Source organism: Polyodon spathula, chromosome 4 (genome assembly GCF_017654505.1).
Source record: "Polyodon spathula isolate WHYD16114869_AA chromosome 4, ASM1765450v1, whole genome shotgun sequence".
NCBI lineage: Eukaryota > Metazoa > Chordata > Actinopteri > Acipenseriformes > Polyodontidae > Polyodon > Polyodon spathula.
Window position 1 is genome coordinate 48,457,905 of NC_054537.1, and position 21,876 is coordinate 48,479,780.

The window sequence follows — 21,876 nt, forward strand, 5'->3', positions numbered from 1 at the left end:
CTCTAGCTCCTGACCTTTTGAGGTTCTATAAAAACTAGGACAAGTGTGTAACTGACCAGCTGAAGAGCGTATTAAAGCACACCTGCAACATTCTTGCTGTAACTCTCCCACATGTGAGCCACATTTTTACCTTTCAAACAATTGTTTGAATTTCTTAGATACCCCTTTAAACTAATCAAGGCCATTACTGGATACTTGCTATTTAAATGTGTAGAGACTAATACAGTTTAATTAATATATGTAAATCTGCTCTTGTATAAATAAAGGGTTTGCGTGAACAAATACAGAATTGAACTGGAACCTAAACAAAAAATGTTGTGTTCTCAGCATCTTTGTAATTTTCACAGTTTTTGTGGAGGAACTCTTATGCTAAAACAATATAGCCAATCTGGTCAGTTACTCTGAACACCCATATTGAAGGCAAGTTATAACAATATAAAAACAAATCATACACGTTTATTGCTTGAACAGTGTTGTTTATGTACACTAATTTAAGGTGAGACACATTGTCAGATGGTTTAATTGATATTTCCTAGGCTCCACCAATGTACCTCAATCCTGAAATAAACACCCTTGGGACTCACAAGTACAAATTGCCCTGTTGTGACAACCAAAATATTGTTTTTCTTTGGGTCTTGTACCACAACACTTGCCAATTAAAAATATTGTGCCATACACAGGATCCTCAAGAAACTGTCTTTATGACAGGTGTGGTCTTTATACAGTACACTGGGAATTTAAAATGAGAAATATTAGTATGCCGAAGTTCATTAACATGACCACTTTGGACAGATGATCCTTCAATGTTGTCAAAGTTGTAATATAAATAGTAAACTGTAGTTGTATCATAAACAAGTTAAAAATATTGTTATTAGCCATATATATATAATATATATATATATATATATATATATATATATATATATATATATATATATATATATATATATATATATATGATATGAATGAAGGGATTGGGTGTAGCGAAGGGGGATTTCCATTATCACAGTCATGCATCTTCCAAAAATGTAAGTGTGTCACATTACAGAAAGTATTTATAACTATGGAGTGCATGTGTGGGTCTCTCTCCTGCTCTGTGTGGCTACTCTCTGATCCTGAATGTTTGAGCAACCCGCAAGAGGGTAGGTGGAGTCTCACTGTTTTTGAGCTGTGGACTAGGACAGACTACAGTTGTAGAAGAGCCCTTCTGCTTTTGTCTCTGCTGCTGCGCTGCAAGGCTCATGTTCCAGGATTGTACCCCTTGAGATATGAGCAAGACATCCTTGGAGATACAGCCCTCCTTACCCTACAAGCATTTAAACTAAAACCAACACCATCTGCAACATTTTCCACAGAAAGGAGTTTTCAACAGTACGATAATGGATCAGCACGAATTTCAGACTGTAGCAGACAAGCTGCAGGTGACAGGAGCTGGGGAGGATGAGGCAGGTGCCCCGATCAGCGCCTTGACTATCCTGGCTCTGCTGGAGCGGGTGGCTGGGATCATCGACAATGTGCAGGCGTGTCAGCAGCGTATGGAGGAGCGGCAGCTGGATCTGGAGAACTCCATGAAGACCATTCAGATCGACATACTCAAGCTGGCAAAGGATCACTCCACCACCGGAACCACAGTGGATAAACTGCTGGAGAAGACCCGCAAGGTGAGCTCTAACGTTAAGGATGTTCGGCAGCGTGTGGAGAAGCAGAATGCCCGCGTCAAGAAGGTGGAAGCCACGCAGGAGGAGCTACTGACAAGGAACAAGTTTCGGGTAGTCATCTACCAAGTGAGTTCTTTATCTCCCTCTCTATACACAGCTATGGAGAAATGTTTTGTTAAAGATAAACATAATTTCGACATTTTATTTAAAATCATGTTATCAAATAAACTGCAAAATAATATCACAAAAGTCTACTGGAAGCCATAATAGTAGTACAGTATTTCATGTTAGATTTCGAAATGCCAAATTTTTCAATTTTGGTCTGTTTTTTATTATGTATATACAACTTTAGGTGGTATGTAATTCAAAAAGTTAACATAACATTATTCAAAAGGTTTCATTTGACTTTATGAAGCAAAACATGTTAATTTAATAAGGAGATACTAAACATAGCTGTATATACCTTTCTCTTGGTCTTTTACCTTCTCCTTAAAAAAGCCATATTTTAATATCACCAGCTTTATAGCCCCTGACAACTATTTAAAAGCCCCACCTAAAAACACCATAGTTCCTAAATTTATACAGAAGATGAGGGACAGAAGATGGAGCTAGCTGGTTGGCGCTCCTCCACCAACCACTTTGAGATGTCTGGGTTGTAGTTGAGGTGCTGGGCTGGAATAGGAAGGTGGTGGACCTACATGAACGAGTGACTGGAATAATACAAAAGAAAACTAAGGTTCTTGGCCAAGTACTATTAATATCCACTAGGTAAACTATAAAAAGACAGGAGATCTGAAGCTAAAAGTGGCAGGTAATGGAGCAAATTTGAGAAGCTTAGTATCTGTGTAGGCTGGGGTGGTGGGGGATCTTTGATGGAGAGGGAAAAGGCTGTTTCACTGAAAGCTTCATATCAGGCACCTTTTCCTTTTAAAAGGTAAAAAGCTTACCCTGTAGATTCAAGCCTTCAAAGAGAAACAGCTGCGAAACTCATGATGGTTCTGGCTATTATTAGCACGTGGCATGCTTTGCAGACAGGGGAGTATAAGATTAACTGCTGTCCAGCAAAGGTTATGTGCTACCCTTATGAAAGTAATATGTGGCAGACCGCCATCAATCTGTCACATTGACCCTGCCAATCACCAGTATCCTTTTTAAGAAGTTTTAGTTGGGAGCCACAAGGGTTTGATTTCAGGTAAAAGTCCCCACCCTTTCGGAAGCCAAAAGGGGCTGATCCAGAGTTGTGTTCATGCCAAAGAAGGAGGTGCTTTTGAGCCATAAAAAGTCCCCTTTACATTGCTTGTAATACAGGCTTCCCAAACATTCAGTTGATTCTAAATAAAATAATGGTGACAAATCAGATGCTTCAACATTTCACTTAATTTCTTGGAATTAACTATATCAGATACATATTTAAAGGATTTTACAAAACCCAAGGTTAGTTCAACATACATTTGTCAATATTAGAAAATTGTCCTTGCCTTCCATAGTAAAGTCTAAGGCTAACTGAAAACACTTGATACATGTTTGATATTTAACCATATATTTTTGAACAATTACATATATTTCAATAATATGATAAGAAATAAACAAAATATGAGAATATTTACATAGTTTAATTAATATATATATATATATATATATTAGGGACCTTTTAGGACTTTAAAAATTATTTTTAAGTAAATCGCAAATTATTTTGAGTTTAGAGTCAATTAGAATCACAAACTAGTGATAAATTAACTATGTTAATGACGTAATTATAGTAATTTAAGTTTGTTTTATTACTGATGCTATTATTATTATATTATTATTATTATTATTATTATTATTATTATTATTATTATTTATTATTATTTATTTACAAACCAGCATTGTTGTTAAATTTACAATTATGTTTCCTTTTCTCATAAATGTCGGGTTATCATAACCCTGGTTCATTGAAACAGAAATGTATCCATTACACAATGGGTTAATCTATAATACCCAATTCACCTCTGCCAAAAGTGCGTGCAGGATGGCACTCTGTGCCATACATTTTCTTCAGCCTACTGCATAGAATGTACAACCTTGTGAAGGTGTGAAGAGTGGCCCATACCGCTGCATCTCAAATGTCAGAGACCAGTGCACCATGAAACAACACCCAAGAGGTAGCAAGGCCCCTGGTATAATGACCTATGACCTTCTCTGGAGGGGGCAAGTTGGCTTGCTCGTAAGCAATCTTGACTGTTTTCATGATCCAATTGGACAGCCTCTGTTTTGACAGGGCTTGACCTTGGTTCTTAGCTTCAAGCATATAAACAGCTGTTCATCTTGCAGCCAACTTTTTGTCCTATCAATGTAATACGCTAATGCCCTATCTGGACAAAGAATATGGAGCCGACACTCCTTGTATGACTGGAATGGTGGAGGATGAAAAGTTCTACCGACTGAAAGAAAGTGGAAAGCCAATAGGCATTTGGCATGTCTTAGATTCCATAAAGAATAAACAAGCTTTTGCCATTGAAAAAGCCTGTATCTCACTCACTCATCTAGCAGAGGTGATGGCAAGTAAAAATGCTGCCTTCAAAGACAGGTATTTTGGTTCTGCAGAATGCAGAGGTTCAAAGGGTGGTTTTGTGAATTTTAACATGGCAAGCCGAGTTGGCTACCAAGTAAACCTTCAGAGTCGAGGGGGACTTACTCTCATCAAAGAGGTCCTGGTTTTCTGCTCCTGGCGGATGACTCGCTGTCAGGGAGAGCAGGTGCTTGTGAGCCCACAAGATTTTGTGGGCTACCTGATGGAGACAGGGCGAGCGCAGGCTGCCCTGGCGGTTGATCTAAGCCACCACGGTTGTGTTGTCGGTCTTGATCAACACATGTCTCCTCTGCACCTCCTGGAAGAAAAACTGCCAGGATATTTATGTGTAGCCCCACCTAAGGGGGCTGCCACACACGCTCTTTGTCCGTTCCGCACGGCACCCCAGCCTGAGCCAGAGGCATCCATGGTGATCACCACTTGTCTGGTGATAATGCCCAATGCCACACCTAGACACAGGTGAGCTGACTGTTTCCACCACGAGAGGACCTCCACACAGTGTTGGGACACCGACAGGTGGAGATGTGGTTGCAAGAGGGGATGGTTCTCCCGCGATTGAACCACTGGAAGGTGATGACCTCCCGTGACACGCCGGGCTGCAACAGCCTCAGGTACATGTGGAGCCTCTGGTTCTGTCCTCAGAAAGAGTGGCGATCATGCTGCATGAGTTCAAGCAGGTTCCCAGGTAGATGGTATTCTGGGAAGGTATCAGCTGAATTGTTTACAAGTTCACCATTAGGCCAAGCCTGTTCAGGTGAACTGTCACCAGTTCCGTATACGCTACTGCCTGCACTGGAGACTTGGCACATATGAGCCAGTCGTCCAGGTAGTTGACCATTCTGATGCCATGAAGTCTCCATGCACTTCGAAAAGGTGCAAGGGGCTTGAGAAAGGTTGAACGGTAGAACACAGAAGTCATAAGTGGTCCCTTGAAAAGAGAATTGCAGATATTTCCTGTGGCCAGGTCTTATTGGGAAATGAAAGTCACCCAGTCTGATAGACAGAAGAGCTGTTTCATTGTCAGTATCTTGAACTTCTTGCACCTTAAGAACAGATTGAGCTGTCTGAGGTAGAAAATGGGCAGTAGGGGGCATTGAGGTCCTTCTACAGGGAGCTGAGGGCCTGTCAAGGAGAAGGTGAGAGGCATCTTGTCCTCCTCCAGCTCCTCCAGCTGAGGTTCCTGTAACTCCTTTGGATTCCCTGAGGCAGCAAGGGATATGGAGTCTTCGTGCAACAGCCACTTGCACCGTAGGGAGAGCAGGGGCGTGTTGCACCGGGCACATCTCAGCCAGCGCCTGTCACATCTGGTTCTGTGCTGAGATGTCTTAATGACCAGGTAACCGGGGGAATGGTGGCAGCGAGCTTTCTTACACCTCGGTGGGGAGGACAAAGAGGATGAGGCAAACGTAGAAGACCACAAGGGGCTTCTGGCTCTGTGCTGTCATTTGGCAACTGGAGAGTGATCCACTAGTGGCGGTGCCACGCACTGTGGTGAGGGGGCATGGCCTTGTGAGAGGTGGTCTAGGGAGCATGTTCTGCAAAGTGATTGTGCCTGAGCTTGACTGAATGTCAGCACTGCACAGGCCTCACAAAAGGAGCGATCCTGGAATGCCTGTTGAGCATGCTCAGCCCCAAGACACCACGTGCATTGATCATGATTACCCTCTGATGGGATGCACTTCATGCAGATCGTGCATGAATGGAACCCAGGCATCATTGCAATAAGACTGTATAGTATAGTATGAGCTTGGGTGATAACACTGTATGGCACGATGTGCCTTAGGTTGTGCAGGGCCCTAGGCGGTGATGATTAGGTGATGATTAAGTGCAGGGTCCAGAACATATGACGTATTTGACCATGTCCCAGTAGGCCTATTGAAAAATAATCTAATCCCAGGTTATATGTGGGTTCTGACAGAGCAGTGGCGAAAATAACCAGACAGAAATAAACAATAAATAAATAAATAAATAAATAATAACAACAAAAAGTATTGTAAATTGATGCAAATGATTAAGAAAATTGGTTTTACACTGTAAACTGTTTTGAAAGTTAAGCACCAGAGAGCCCAGACCGCTGCAACTGCTTAAGCAGGAATAAAGCAGGGTGAAAGAAATATACAGCAGCTACAACCACAAACAATATTTAAATTCACAAGACTAATAAAACTCCAGCTAGAGTTAAGGTAGAAAAGAGAGAATAAATAATATTACTAATTATTTAATTATTTAATATTACTATTGTCACCGATCTGCATTGTAGGAGTGGGCAAGCCCACTGCTGCCTCTGGCCAGAAGGCCACACATACAGACTCACAGTAAAAAACACAATTAAATTACTTCAACAATTTTTTGTTTACATTTTGTCCTTCAAAGGGAAATTATGTTCTTCACTGCCATTTATATAATAATAATAATAATAATAATAATAATAATAATAATAATAATAATAATAATAATAATAATAGTATTCTCTTTTCTAACTTGAAATTGCCTAAATAAAACAAAACTTTCACTGAGTAACAGGTATATCCTCCATAATTGTAAATATTATTGTTTAAAAAATAAATGTGGTTATTGAAAATAAACCAATGTTACAATGTTACCTCAATGGTCTGCAGTCAGTACCTATCAAACAACATTGGTTATAGTATCGTACTTAGCTTGATTCATGGGTTTGCAGCAATCCTTAATTTCTAAAAGAATACTTTGTCGAAACTGACAGGTTTCATTTGTTGTTGTATTGCTGTTGTCTGTAGCAGAAAAAACTACTAGAAAGTGTATTTTGAAAAGTAATTGGAAACTTGATGTCTTTCTGAAAGGAGACTCCACCAATCAATCTCCTATTTTACCAGTTTGATCAGTTAAATAGGTCTCTCTGTCCACAAACCCCTTCTCTTCCCTGCCTCCACCCTGCAGCGTGCCTTGTCTAGGGTTAAAGTGGCCCAAGTGCCACTTGTCCTGCCTGCTGGCCGAGCCATTCTTAATCACTGTATTGATTTCATTTCAGCTCAGCCAGCATAGGGGTGGCTATCGAGCTCTAATCAATAAGGCCATGGGCCATTGTAACGTGAATGTATTATGTATCTGTCGGTTATCATGTTCATGTCAGGCAAATTGTTCATGTGCCATCAGGCATATCTTTTACAACCAATAAACTGTTATTTTTACTACTAAGTGGATGTCTTCTTTCAGAAAAGCAGGTTTAACACGTAGGTTGTACAGCAGACTAGATGCACTTCTCTGATTCTGGAACTTACTTTGACAGTAGATACAAAATTGGGTTTTAGTTAAATTGTGAGTTTATGGATTAATCATAAATCATTTTATTACATTTTAAATTGAGCAGCTTACATTAACAATAGTTTTAAAATGTATTATAACTAATTGATTCAGTTTACCTTTTTATTAATTCAATAATAATTCCATTGCATATCCAACAGAAAATACGTTTTAAAAAGTATTCAAAATTATTTTTTAATTTAAACAAATGTAATTGCCCAATAGATTCAAATAATATGCTAAAGCACAATGTACAGTACGGAATAGTGTCTTGATATATTAGAAGTAGGGCTTCTATTTTTCAGTTTTTATTTATTACATTTTTTGGTGCTTATTTTTCAGGGCTTTCTTTTTTTAGATACTTTTGCTTTTTTCTATCATAATATGTATAGTAGCTAGACAGTACTTGCACATGTTGTCAATAGAACCTTATTTCCTTTGCTGTCTTCCCAGTGGTGAATCCAGGATTCTGGAAGAGGGGAGAAAAAGGGATGGCAGACAGACGGGCTTGGGGGGCGGAGGGGTTTTTTTTTTTCACCCTAACCCAGTACACACACAGGGAGAATGTCACACACACGTACACACAATATCATGAAAGAAACAGGTGAAAATGATTGAGGAAAAAAAAAAAAACAGTAGATTGGATGTTTACTTGACAAAAACTGTATCATACATGCAACCAAGAGGCATTCCACATTTTCAAGAATGGTCAAACCACAACTCTTTTTAAAGCTAAATCTATTTCTATGAACAATTGTTTTAAATATTATGAAGTGAATTAGATTACATTTATTAGTCTTTAAGGGTTGTCCTTTTTATTTATTTATTTATTTATTTATATTACACAAACTGTCCTATCAAAACTTAACCATTTGCTGTTTATTCTAAAGTCTGCACACAAATACATTTTGGGGCGCTCAGCAAAAACAAATTACATATTTTGAAGCACACTTCTACAAATCTGTTTCTACAGTGTCTGTATGAAGAAGTAAAGCAGAAAGATTGTTAAAAACTACATTATTGATTAATGCAATTTACATTTCTAAATTAAATACCACGAACACAGGTCCCATTTCATCTCCAGTAAAGCAGTACTATCCGTACTCACTAGAAACCTGTCTCAGACATCACACAAATAGTTTCAAACACTATGGGCACATGCCAGCAATGCTGTTTTCCAAGGCAATACGTCGATCTGTTTTTTTAATTATTTTTCAAGTTCGTAAATCATATATTTTTTTTCATAATACTCAACATTTTTTATTTAACGTGTTTCCTTACTTCCAAGCAATACAGAAAATGTGCTCTTCACAAACCGTCACACAGTAACATGCTGTCATATGTTTCCTAAAGCAGAAAGTTTGGTCTCTGCATTGGAAAGGAAACTAGACAAATTCATATATAAGTACCTTTATACTGGCTTAATAACAGCATATAATTATGAATGGAATATGTGAAGTAATGTTGTAGACAAATATGAACGGAACCTAAGAGTTCTAAATTATACTCAATCTACATTACACATCAAACTCTTTCTGTGTCATCAGTGTTTTTATTATCAGCCCCTTTTCCATGCATACATTCATAAGCATGAATACAAACACCATAGCACTGGGTGTGAGGTGAGGGGTGTGAGGATAGGGCAGAAGAAGCAGAAAGGAGCAATTAGTAGGACAGGGTGTCGGCTAGAAAGGACTGGAGTGGGCTGAAGCCCTGACTAGTTGCAGAATGGTGGGCCCAGACTTGGAAACTGGGATAGCAAAGTGGTCGCTGACTGAGGGTAACGATGCCGACACATCCCAGGGGCAAAGAACCCAGTGACTGAAAACACATACAAGGGTTATGACTCGAGGAGCCCACCCCTTGAGAGGAAGTCAGTTCTGGTAGACCAGGACACAAAAGGAGGTAGAGAGAGAGAAGGTACCCAGCATCTGAGATTTCTGTAAAGGGGCACTCATTAAATCCCTTAATTGGCTGAGACTTCACACTGCCTGGGACCTGAAATAAGAACAAAGCATGGAGGTTAGTATAGGACTCGAGCACTGAAAGTGGCCACATCCTGAAAGAAAGGCAGAATATAGAACAGAGCCTCAAGGTGAGGTAAGATAAGCGCAGGAGCTGCGAAAGGACAGTGTGACCAGGGGTCCGCTCTGACTCGCATGGTGAGAACCGCCTGAAGGTAAGGGAGGCAGATGCCCAGCCCTGAGGCCGGGAAGTGAGACTCACTAGCCCCCAAGAGAATGGACCCACCAGCCCCTCGCAAAATCACCCACACCGTGAAACAAACAGACAGTACATGCCGACAAACGAGACAAAGGGATGGTTAGTGATTTTAGTAGGGTGTGACTATACCTGCCGCTCAGTGGAGAGGAAAAAACCCTGTGAGGCTGATTAGGGGAAAACCTCTGGTGGCCCCGGCAGACAGGAAGCTCCCACTCCCGGCATACTAGCAATTTTAAAATGGGCTGCAAATATATTAGAGGGGGATAAATGAATATTAGAATTCACCACAGAAGAGGACCAGTGAACCATATTCTTGATCAGGCTATGATTGATGCTGGTCCTCACGGCGGAGGTGGCTGCACCTATACGGAATGAATGGGATGTATAAAGCCGAGGAGGGAGGACTGCCCTGGAGAGGAGGGTGGAGAGGTTCTAGAAGGGTTTCCTGCTGGAAAGATATCTTCACTTTCCTGAGAAAGGGCAGATAGAAGATTCAATCCTTGAGAGCTGAATGAACTAACCACACCAGTGAATTTTTTTTGAAGGTGAGGGAGTTGAATTTCAGGGGGGCAGGTGCTGGAGAACCGTTCTGATGCCAGGAACCCATCAAATCCAGTGGATGAGTTGTCAGTGAAGAGGACAAGATTGTGAAATGAAGTCATCATAAAATAAAGACCATTTCAGTTAGTAAGGAGATTGATCCACATCTTTATATCTTTTCTGGCCTCTGGTTCAATGTCGACTTGGGAATCAAGGTTCTTGGCAGTTGATGAGAGGGCCAGAAGATGTGAGATAAATGTTCTGCCCTGAGGAATGATGCAGATTGCGAAACTGAAATGACAGAGGAGAGACAGGAGACAAGAAGTGGCACTTCTTAATGGAAGAAGAGATCTGGAAATTGTTGATGAGTGAGAGAATATGTTGAAGTTTGGCAGGAGGTAGGCTGGCTTCGAATTTCACAGTATCGAGGGTAATGCAGAGGAATTCCAAAGAGTTGACAGGGCCAATGATTTTCTCTTCTCTTTGACTGAGGAGTAGAGGGCCTTAAGCTGATTAATTGTCTGGGCTGGGGGATCTGAAGGGGGGGAATGAAGAGAAAGTCAACCATCAGATGGAGGAGGAAGGGAACACAATAGGTGTTGAGCAAAATCCAGCAGAGGGCTTCTGACACGGAATCAAATATTTCTTGGCTACTGTGGCAATTGAAAGTGAGCTGGGTGGAAAAATAGAACTTGTCTGCCTAGCAGACTCCGAGAAGGTGATGGAGAGAAGGGTGAATACGTATAACCTTAAAAACATCAGAGATGTCGGTTTTGGCAAGCCAGGCTCCATGACCTACAATTTTGATGGAATTAATGGCGTCAGACAGCTTGAAATGAGGGAGTTAATGTTGCAACTGTAACTGTCCCGAGGAGCAAATACGTAGATGATAAGGCATTTCTTTCCAGAATACTAGCGGGTAGTGTTGCCTATGGGATTTATTCGATAAGTAGTGAAGGGAGGGTGTGAAAAGGGACCGAGCATGAAGACTTTGTTGACTTTGGCCTGGATAAGGTAACTGATGACTTGTGGCTGTGAAATGGCAGAGTGGAGGCTTTAACAGACATGAGACTTGGAAGGAACTTGAGAAGTGCCAATGAAAAAGCCTTTTGAAAGATCATTGATTAGATAGGAGACGACGGACTTACCAGGATGCGCTTAAAGCACATTAGCAAGAGCCAGAACATTGAAAGGAGTTGAAATCTCTCAGACAGGTGAAGTTTATTGCAGGACTGGTTGAAGTAGACAGATGAATTAAAATTATTGCATATTTGCCTGCCATCTGAAAACTTGATGGAGTGGCCATAGATGTCTTGGGCTTGACATCTGGTGGGCAGAGCTGAAGCAGGGATGGAAGCAGGGCAAGTTGTCTTGAACTGAGAAGAGAAGGCAAGGGACGAGGACTGGGTTGAAAGGAACCAGCTCCTGCCTTAGGGCATAAGTAGGTGGAGTGCGCGGTAGAGGGGTACGCACTGCAGGTGTTAGCACGAATACCACTGAAAATATGGGTGAAGAGATCTGATTCAGAGCAGGACCAGTCCACAATACGGTTGAAGGCAGAAAGGGTGGCAGCAGCTTTGGCTGAGAATGTGTGGTGGTATTAAAAAACAAGGTGCACCCATAGCTCACAGACAATTCAACAACCAGGAAGAGATACTGATTGAGCTCCTGTAATCTGCGAGGATAAGCAGAACAGAGAATATCACGATAAATGGAGAAGTTAACTCACTTAATCTCCTTTTGCTCCGTCTTTCAGGTGAGATGTTGTTGTAAGTGACTCGGCAGCTGATACATAGTTCACACACCATAGTCTCTGTAAGTCTCCTTGCATAAAGGATTCTGCTAAATAAACAAAATATTATAAAATAATAATAATGAGTAGCCTATAAGCCAAATGTATACTGTCCGTTTTTATTTAAGTTTGCCAGTGATGCAGTGCTAAATTGTACACATTTACAAACCACCTGCACATTAATAAAGCAGGTGTGTTTCCTATTCCTATTCCTATTCCTATACAGATGCTCAGAATGAGCTGGAGGGGTTAGCCATGTGTGCAGTCTATTGCTCCCTGCTTTTAGGGAAAAACAGGTATTTCGCTGTCCATCTCAAAAATTCATTGAGCACAACTGGCAACGCATGAGAAAAGGCAGACTGGGAAATACCATCAACAATTTCTTTCAAAAGTTATAAAAAAATGTATACAATTGTAAGTGTCGCAGTTGTCTGCAGTTTTTGTACATCTCATTATAAAATTTGAGAACCTGATTTGCACTGTCTCCATCCCCTTTTTGCAAATTTATGCACGACGCCCATAATTACATATTCATCTAAGGTTGAATTGCAAAAAAAAACAATTCCGCAAAGCATTCCCTAAAAAGTCAAAAATAACATTTGCACCTGTTTAGTACATTTCACGCAAGACTTCTGACTCGTTTGCAACTGGTTTGCAACTATTGTGACAGCCGTAACACTTTAGTACACCTACCTCTTGGTGCTTCTCTTACAGAGTGAGGCAGATCATTATAAAGTTTTGGGGCCCCATAACAGAATGTTCTACCACCTGTGTTTTTTTTTTTTCATTTGTGGCACAGTAAGCAGCCTGGTATTCTGTGATCTGGGGGGCGTCTAGGAATATATGATATTAAACTATCATTTAAATATGATGGTGCAAGGACATTTAATGCCTTATAAGTTAAAAGCAACGCCATAAAATGTATCCTGAATTGGACCAGAAGCCAGTGCAGAGATACTAGTATAGGAGTAATGTGATCTCGTCTCTTAGTCTCAGTTAAAATTATACCTGCAGCATTTTGTATAACTTACAGAAGAGATATAACATGGCTATGAATACCATATAATAGGGCATTACCATAATCAATTCTAGTAAATACAAAAGCAAGCATCAATCTTTCAATATCTGAACACTTCTCAATTTGGCGATATTTCTTAGATGATAAAAATACATTTCAGTAATATTCCTGATGTGTGTCTCAAAATAAATATTTGGGTCAAAGACCACCCCTACATTTCCCATTTCATCTGTAAGTTCATAAGAGAAGCCACCAAAGAGTAAACCAGACATATTACTTTATTGCTTCTTAGATCCCAGAATCATCACTTCTGTTTTATCAGAGTTGAGCATTAAAAAGTTCTCAAACATCCACGTTTGTGTGTTAGCAAGACACGTACTCAAAATATTTACAGCCAAGGTGTCTGTTTCAGGGATAAATATAGCTGTGTATCTTCAGTGAACAATGAAAAATTACCCCATAGCTAAGAATAATATTGTCCAAAGGCAGCATATACAAAGAAAACTGAATAGGGCCAATAATTGAGCCCTGTGGGACCCGGCATGTAACTTTCAACAAAAAAGAGGCTTCCTTTTAACAAATTGCAACCTGTTCGAGAGATAGGATCAAAATCAAAACAGAAAACAATCTGATAGCCCTACCAGATTTTCAAGGCAATCAATTAAAACAGAATGATCAATAGTGTCAAATGCAGCTCTTGTATCTAATAGTATAAGAGCCGAAGGTGTGCCTGTGTCAGAGGATAACAACACATCATTGACCACTCTAATAAGTGCTGTCTCGGTGCTATGATAACAACACATCATTATCCACTCTAATAATTGCTGTCAGTGCTATGATAACAGTACATCATTGACAACTCTAATAAGTGCTGTCTCGTGCTATGATAACAACACATCATTGACCACTCTAATAAGTGCTGCCTTGTGCTGTGATAACAACACATCATCGTAAAAAATACATTTTTAACAGTAAAGGCCTTTGAACGTTCCAGGAACTCAAGGAAGACATTCTCCCAGGTATCTCTTATTTTCTATATTTAAGACGAAGGTCTGCTTTACGTGCCTATGGGGTTCCTTGGGACTCAGATGTATGTCCTCATCCTTTGATAGACTGGCTGGTGACAGACAGCTATTCACGACGGACAGTCTCAACTATCTATGGACACTTGCTAAAACAAGCATGTAATACTCTGCCAGTTACAAAAATTTAGGAGCGTGAAATGTTAAAGCTGGGCTTTTCTCCTGATTGGGACAATGTATAGAACAATATGTTTTTATCTTCCAAGAACTTAGCTTACCAATACACTTTAAATTTATCCATAAAGCATATGCTACTCCATACATACTTTTTAAAATGAAAAGTTCCCCTTGTCCGCTCTGTGCAGTTTGTCAGACTAATGCAGTGGGCACATACCTACACGTTTTGGGAATGTCCGATTGTGGCTGCGTTCTGGAACAGTGTAGCTCAAACTATTACTGAGCTGACGGAGGTTCAGATCATAAAAAATCTGGTTGTATTTCTATTGAATGATGACTCCTCCCTGGGCCTTCTCTACACCAGAGCAGGATACTTCTAACAGGGTTAACTGCAGCCAAGAAATCCATTTTACGGCTTTGGATAGATCCTACTTGGTAACACCTCCTTTGGCAGATATAATTTCTTCCAAAAGTTTCCTGTAGCCAGCTAAGAGTCTTTCTATTCTTGCCTTTGGAATTTTTTCCCACTCTTCCTTGTAGAACTCTTCCAGTTCAAAAAGATTCTTAGGTCTCCTTGCATGCACTGCATGTTTGAGATCTCCCCAAGATTTTCAATAATATTCAAGTCTGGGGACTGTGATGGCCGTTCCAAAATCTTTCTCCTTCTTTATTGTAATATTTCATGGTTGATTTTGAGGTATATGTTGGATCATTGTCTTGCTGAAATATCCAGCCTTTTTTCAGCTTCAGTGTCATGACTGACTTTAGGACATTAGCTTCTAGGATTTGTTGATATTTAGTTAAATCCATTCTTCCTTCCACCCGCATAATATTTCCGGTTCCACTGGCTGCCACACAACCCCAAAGCTTAATAGAGCCACCCCTGTGCTTAACAGTTGGCAAGGTATTCTATTATTGAAGTGCTTCACCCTTTTTTCTTCAAATGTACCTTCTTTGGTTGTGGCTGTGAGGGAAATTGATGTATTCTAATATAATTCTATATTTTTCTTGTATGTGCTGAGTTCTCCCTGCATTCTTTCTCTCATCTCCCCTCACCCAACTTAAAATGCAAACTTCAAAAGAAACTAAGAAGCCATCTGCAGATCTGCTAGCCAGGCCAGGAAGAAATTAACAAGATTGTGTTGATTAGCTAAGGATGCCAGGCCAAGTAACTCAAGAAGGTGTGTCTGTTTTTCTAAATGGTCTGACTCTGATAAAATGGCTGTCTCTTGCCCAGGTGTTAAAATGTCTATTGAAATTTTTGAGTAACTCTAAGTGGGTTAGAGAATGTCTTTGAATTAGCTTTGCCAGTCAGCAAACCTTTAAAATGTTTAGATGAGTATACATAGTTTTCCTAAAACTTTCTAAATACAAGATTGACACTAGCATTTTGTTCATAAATTTCTTAAACTAATGATACCAAACACTATACACATTGTGATGACTGTTGTCTGTCAAATTGTATTTGGATAACAGTCGGTATGATATTAAGGATTGAAAATATTTGTTTTGTGCCTTACAATGTCATTTGGCACAAACATGGTTAAATCTGTAAAGAATAAGTTACAATTTAAAATAAACAAATAGTACTTTATAACCAAATATCATTTGTGTTACTCAGGCTTTGAGTAGCCATATATAATAAGGTATGGAGTTATTCATCTTTTTGTGGGAAACATGAATATGATGGTTTTATACAGGAAGGAGCATAGTGGAGTTATCAATAAAAGAGACTTTTCTTAAGTTACCTTTTAAAAAGATATTTGATGGACAGCCTTATCCAAGGCGTGGGCAATAATTCTTTAAAGATCAATGACACACCTTTTTCTATGGACAACTGCCAACGAGGTTACATTTTGGGTCAATCCCAAATGATTGGCTGGTGTGTCAGAACACCCATCTCATGCCACTTTTAAAGACTGAAAATCGAATGATTTCTGGGCCTGAATTTTTCCAGCCATTCAAGATCTATTTTGGACCTATTCTTTGAGGAATCATCTATATATATATATATATATATATATATATATATGGAAGCTACAGAAGATGCCTGATTGGAGAAAACCTTCTTCAACTTAAGAACTTCGATCTGCCTTGGAACTAAACTTTGAATTGAACTGCAACCAAAAGACAATGTCTTTGAAGAGGATTAACTGCAATTGACTTTCTATGCAGGATTTTAAAAGAAAAACTTCACACATTGTTCTTGGAAATCTAACAATTTGCAATGAAACTCCAGGACTCATGTGCACAATAATGGACTCTTTTTACAACTGAACTTGCAAAACTTTGAAACATTCCTGCCATTAAAACCTTTCTTCAAGTTCCACAAGGGTAAATATATCATTCTTAACCTATCAAGAGTTGTCTATAGCTATTAAATTTAGAACATCTATTACCTAGCTGGAAGCATTGAAAGAATTTTCTATAGCCTTCTCCTGTTTTGTGAAAGCCAATTTCAGCCAAAGCCATTTTCACGTCCTCAGACATCTGCTTAGAGGAGCCCATGGTTGTTGAAACCAGGCAGAACAACCATCACAGTCTGACAGATTAGAAGGTATGAAGTTAATTCAGAGTAATAGTTCAACACTAGAATTGACTTCACCTGACTAATTGAAACCCTAACAAGTGAATCAACCTTTCTGGGCCTTAGTAATCATCTTTTAAAGAAGTAATTAAAAATTTTCCAAAAGGGTGCCCAAACTTTTGCACGCGCCATGTTCACTTTTGTTTATTATTTTGAACCTGTAATAAATGCAAATAAATAGTAATCCTGCATTAAAATTTGCAGAAAGGTGTCATGTTTAACTTTATACCATGTATAGGTCAGGTCAACTTCTGTTCACTGAAAGATTCATTGTAACATACATTTTTTCCAGGGGTGCCCAAACTTTTGCATACAACCGTGTATATATATATATTCTTAAAAGCACATTTCATTAAATATTAAAAAAACAATATAAAGAAAACATATTTGAACGGTGCAATTGATCTCCTAAAGATAAAAATAAATAAAACATGAATTTACTTTACACCTACATAGATACGATGACAAATGTTACAATTTTAAACAAAATAACCTTTGTTTTTGTATTTGAAAAAATAGCTATTGGCGTTTTGTGCGTTTTTAATAATAAATAAATACAAGGTTTGAGCAAAACACAAAACATTGTTACAAAACAAATAGCACAGTGGTCAAAACAGAGAGTCAAAACAGACACGGAAAAAAACAGTATCTTGCTGGTGTAGAACTAGCATGGGAAGCAATTGTTTTCTATATATTTGTGTCTTTCTCTCATGACTCACGTTGCTTGTTCCGCCTCTGAACACACTAACCCCAGGTCAGAGATCCGTCAGTGCTTTTAAGCAGCTGTACTGGGACTCGCTTGCTTGTTCATTGTTCAATCAAGTCCGGGCACAGTCTGCACATGATCTACTTTACGCCCCTGTGCCCAAATACATACATTTTAAATACTAATAATCCCACACTGCGTGCACCAACACATACATACATACATATACACAATAACATAACACATAAAACACAGAATAAGCACAGGGGCGGGGATACCCTGCCACGACGACACACAGTAATCACACAAAAATATGGAGTTCTCTTATATGTCTTAATGAATACTGTGTCACCACTCAAAATGAAATCTTGGAATATAAGAGAAACACAGCCACCTGTTTCAAGAGCTCATGTTGGTTTTCCGATTACTCTGCACTTCATGGGGGACAATCATGTGGTGCAAAGGCTTAGAGTAATTATAGCTATAACTATGTTTGTTCAGCATTTCACTTTGGTATCTTTATAAAACCACTTGGTGGTTTACAGCTCGTAGAAATAGCCTGATAATCTTACAATAAAATTAATAATATGGTGGAATTTCACTTTTAAAGGTGAACCTAACTGTATGTGGACTGGATGGTTTTATGAATCCCAATGAACCCAAGCTAACATCAGGTAGTATAAAAACAGTGCTATTCAGAGTTTGTGAAACCAGTAAAATACATATACTGACTTTACACTTACTTTGGGTATTGGCAGATATTTACAGTTTATATTACAGTTCTCCTGCCAAAGTCAATAGAAATGGTTGTTTGAAAAGAACAGTGCTGGATAAGGTGAAACTGCTGAAGTTGTTGTTTATAAAGTGGGATTCAGCATCTGTAGTGACTATAGCAATAGATACAATATCCACAAAACTATACTATAACAATATAATACTAAATGAACCTGTCAAGCCTGTAACAGTAAGTGGCACATTCATAATAGAAAAAACACTGTGTTCTGTGTGGCTTTAAGATGGAAAACAAGAGGTCTCATTGTGTACTGTCTTGTATATCCACAGGGGGAGACAGAGATACCTTCTGTTGCTATTACGAAAACTCCTAAGGGAGGCTCAGTGAGGAATGCTATTGAGCCTGAAACCAATGATCCTCCTTCAGATCTGTCTTCCGATGAGGAATACATGGTGGTTGAGGAGGCAGACTCATCTACTGGAGCTCGGCTTAAGAAATTGGGCATGAGGCGCATTGACAGTATCAAGAAGGCCTTCTCGAAAGAGAACATGGTGAAGACCAAGCAAAACCTGGGCACCAAAATGAACCGCATCAGCACCCAGATAGTGACGCCAGAGCGCAGAGAGAAGATCCAGCAGTCCAAGGAGAGGATAAAGCAGTCAGGAGAAAGGATGAAGCAATCTGGGGAGAGGCTCAAGGAATCCATCACCAAAGCAGCCCCCACCAAGGAGTCTTTTAAGTTCACTGTCAAGAAAGATAAAGAGAGGACTGTAGCAGAAGGGCAGGAGGGAGCCCAGGGGGCGCTGGCAGAACAAGCTGCCGCTGAGGCAGGGGCATCCGCACAGCCCCCTAAAGCAAGCAGGAAGACAAGCCCAGATGTCACCTACACTGAGGTGATCACAGAGGTGAAGCAAGAAAGCAGTTCTACAGTGCTAGCAGTACCACACCGTGAAGATGGCAAACCTGTCTACACTGAAACAATCGTGGCTGCAGTTGAAGATAGCAAAGGGGAGCAGGTATAGGCAAATGTGATGGATCTGAAGCAACCATCCTAAGCATCCAACCTTTGGAATGAAATAGGCACCTTGCATGAATTGTACAATTTCAGAAAAATTCAGATTTGCAATGTATTACATAATATTTTTGTTGTTGTTGCATATTGAACATTCAGGGGCATTATGTCTCGATTCATTTCTTGAGGGGGTGGGGGGGTTATTAGTTATTTTGTAAGCTTGAAGGGTCATGGGTAGAAGTAATCCTATAGTTGCAGGCCAACCACAGTTAGCAACCCACCTAAATGTGTGGTACCCCAGAAATCTGAAATACAAACAGACGCCCAGTAGATTATTCTGAAATGCTCTATAAATGATACAGTGTGGTTGGGGCAGGTAGTTTTTTTGATGTTTCATGAAGTCAAAGTATTAGACTGCCAGAAGCGTGGTTGGTTTACCAAAGACATCCAAGTTGCTCCAGTTGGTTTTGCAGTAGCCTCGAGCTAGTGGGAAATGTTGTGCAGCAGTGCCATCTTACAGTGGCCGAATAAGGTTTTAAGAGGTTTACAGCATGGTGGCAAGTGTTATAATGAAAAGCAGGAAGTGAAGTGTAAAGATGTGAGTATTAGAAAGGATTTAGGCAGATGCAGGTATTTCATGGTACAATAAACCACACATTAAATGGATTCAATAGAACTCAGTCAGCTGGTCTCTTTAGAGTATTTTAAATGTATTTTGATGGGAAAGAAACAAACCTTAGATTGGATTACATGAAAAACAAGTAAAATAGGTTTGATCCAAGTCTGCAGACTTACACAAGAAAAATATAAAATGTTTGATAATTTGTATAAATATTTTCAAGTGAAATGAAAAACATTTTTCATTGTGTGTAGCCAAATAGTTATCTGGTTTTAATATTATCAAGCATATCTTTTCACTCAGGGCTATTTCTGGGCAGTTTATGTCAAAGTATAAAAGTACTGGTAAATAGCAGTAGAGTTTATTTGGTAGTTTTTCCTTTTTTGTTCAACCTGTTAATATAGGACCTGCTTACTGTACTAAAGAGTGACATTTTGCATGAATTTAAAACATTTAATTAAAATACTGTATCTTTCCACCTAAGTGTAAATTATGTCAAGTCCTTGGTGAATGAACAAACTCCTTTGCAACTAAAGTTTATTTTGAAAAGCAACACATTTCATAATTTGCAGGAACAGCATGCTTTAAAACACAGTGCTTTAACATGTTTGTTAAATAGGTTCATTTATACTGGTGTGTGGTTCATGTCCACTTCATCAGATCTTGTTAATGTGACATTTTCTGTAATACTTGTATTTGTATTTAAATCTGCTTATGACTAAATAAAAAATAAAAATAAACTTTAGTGGTGAAGTGGTTGAACAATCTATTCTGACAAAGTAGTTTTTGATAAACCATGTCATTGTTTTTTGCGTCTTTATTCTTGAAGAAAAAAGACAAAATGGAAATGCTATTATAATATATACTTAAATATTGACAAATACAGTAATCTGTTATCCAAGAATTGAGCAAGAATTAGAGTCCTTCCATATAAAAGAACCAGAAAATGTAGTTCAGGTCAAGTACAGTAGGTAAATTTGGAATGCAGTTTTAACATTTAACACATATTATCTATATCAAGAACTACATTACTTTTTGTTATCAATAATTCAATTTGTATATCCCCTATGGAGATGCTTAATAAATCTCTACTAAAAAGTGCATTAAAGATCATTTGAGTTAAACATACCATTTTAAAACAGTGTATATGAATATACAGTAATACAAACCGTTATAAAATTGTCTTTAAGTCTTTGACAATGTATTACGTGTTAAAGCCATTTAACACGAGAGATTGATGAGACACTTTTTCAAAAATGTCCAATTAACAACATTTTTTTCTAGTTAGTGAAAATATCCATTTAGCAAAGAAAAAACACTTTGTACAATAACAACAAATTCAAAAAGCCATTTACTTCAAAGTGTTATTAACATGATTTTTTCTGAAAAGATGTCCTTTGGAGTAACAAAACAACATTCAAGGTCCCTCATCCATTCTTCAGTTGTTCATTTCTTGTTTTGTGACATTAAAGGGTGATCTTATTCATGAAAAAAGGGTGCAAATGACACTTTGTAGTAAAAAGGACTTGTACATTTCTCTCAACTTGTAAAAAGACATTAGACCCTATTACCAAAGTTCTAAATTACTAAACTAGCTAAATACTTGGATTTATGGAACTTTTCTACAGAGGAATACCACAACTTTCCCGAACAGTGAATATCAAACTTAATTTAAAAACAATCTTTAAAATAGAATAGGGCCTGTATTGACTACTATTTTAAACAATATAATGACATTATAATTACTTTAGTAGTACATATAAAGGAAGTAAAGTATTAATGCTGGTACTACTAGTACAATAAATAGCAACTGTATGCACCCATGTATAATTCTAGTACTACAGTAGAAATAAAACATATATATATATATATATATATATATATATATATATAATACATTAGAATCATATGTCATCTATATATCATAAATATATATAT

General features: G+C 38.6%; 1 protein-coding gene across 1 annotated transcript; it reads left to right on the forward strand.

Moving 5' to 3' along the window:
* Positions 1-1,077: 1,077 nt before the first annotated feature.
* On the forward strand, positions 1,078-20,683 carry cavin4a (caveolae associated protein 4a). Its single transcript, XM_041248035.1, has 2 exons — positions 1,078-1,784; positions 18,637-20,683. The coding sequence occupies exons 1-2, from the start codon at positions 1,380-1,382 to the stop codon at positions 19,327-19,329; spliced, it is 1,098 nt and encodes a 365-aa protein (XP_041103969.1). The 5' UTR covers positions 1,078-1,379; the 3' UTR covers positions 19,330-20,683.
* The last annotated feature ends 1,193 nt before the right edge of the window (positions 20,684-21,876 follow it).

Bases quoted from the DNA above. Each gene is read 5' to 3' on its own strand.
- cavin4a (XM_041248035.1), top strand. From the start codon at position 1,380: ATGGATCAGCACGAATTTCAGACTGTAGCAGACAAGCTGCAGGTGACA. The intron at 1,785-18,636 runs GTGAGTTCTTTA...GTATATCCACAG, and splicing joins TTCGGGTAGTCATCTACCAA to GGGGAGACAGAGATACCTTC.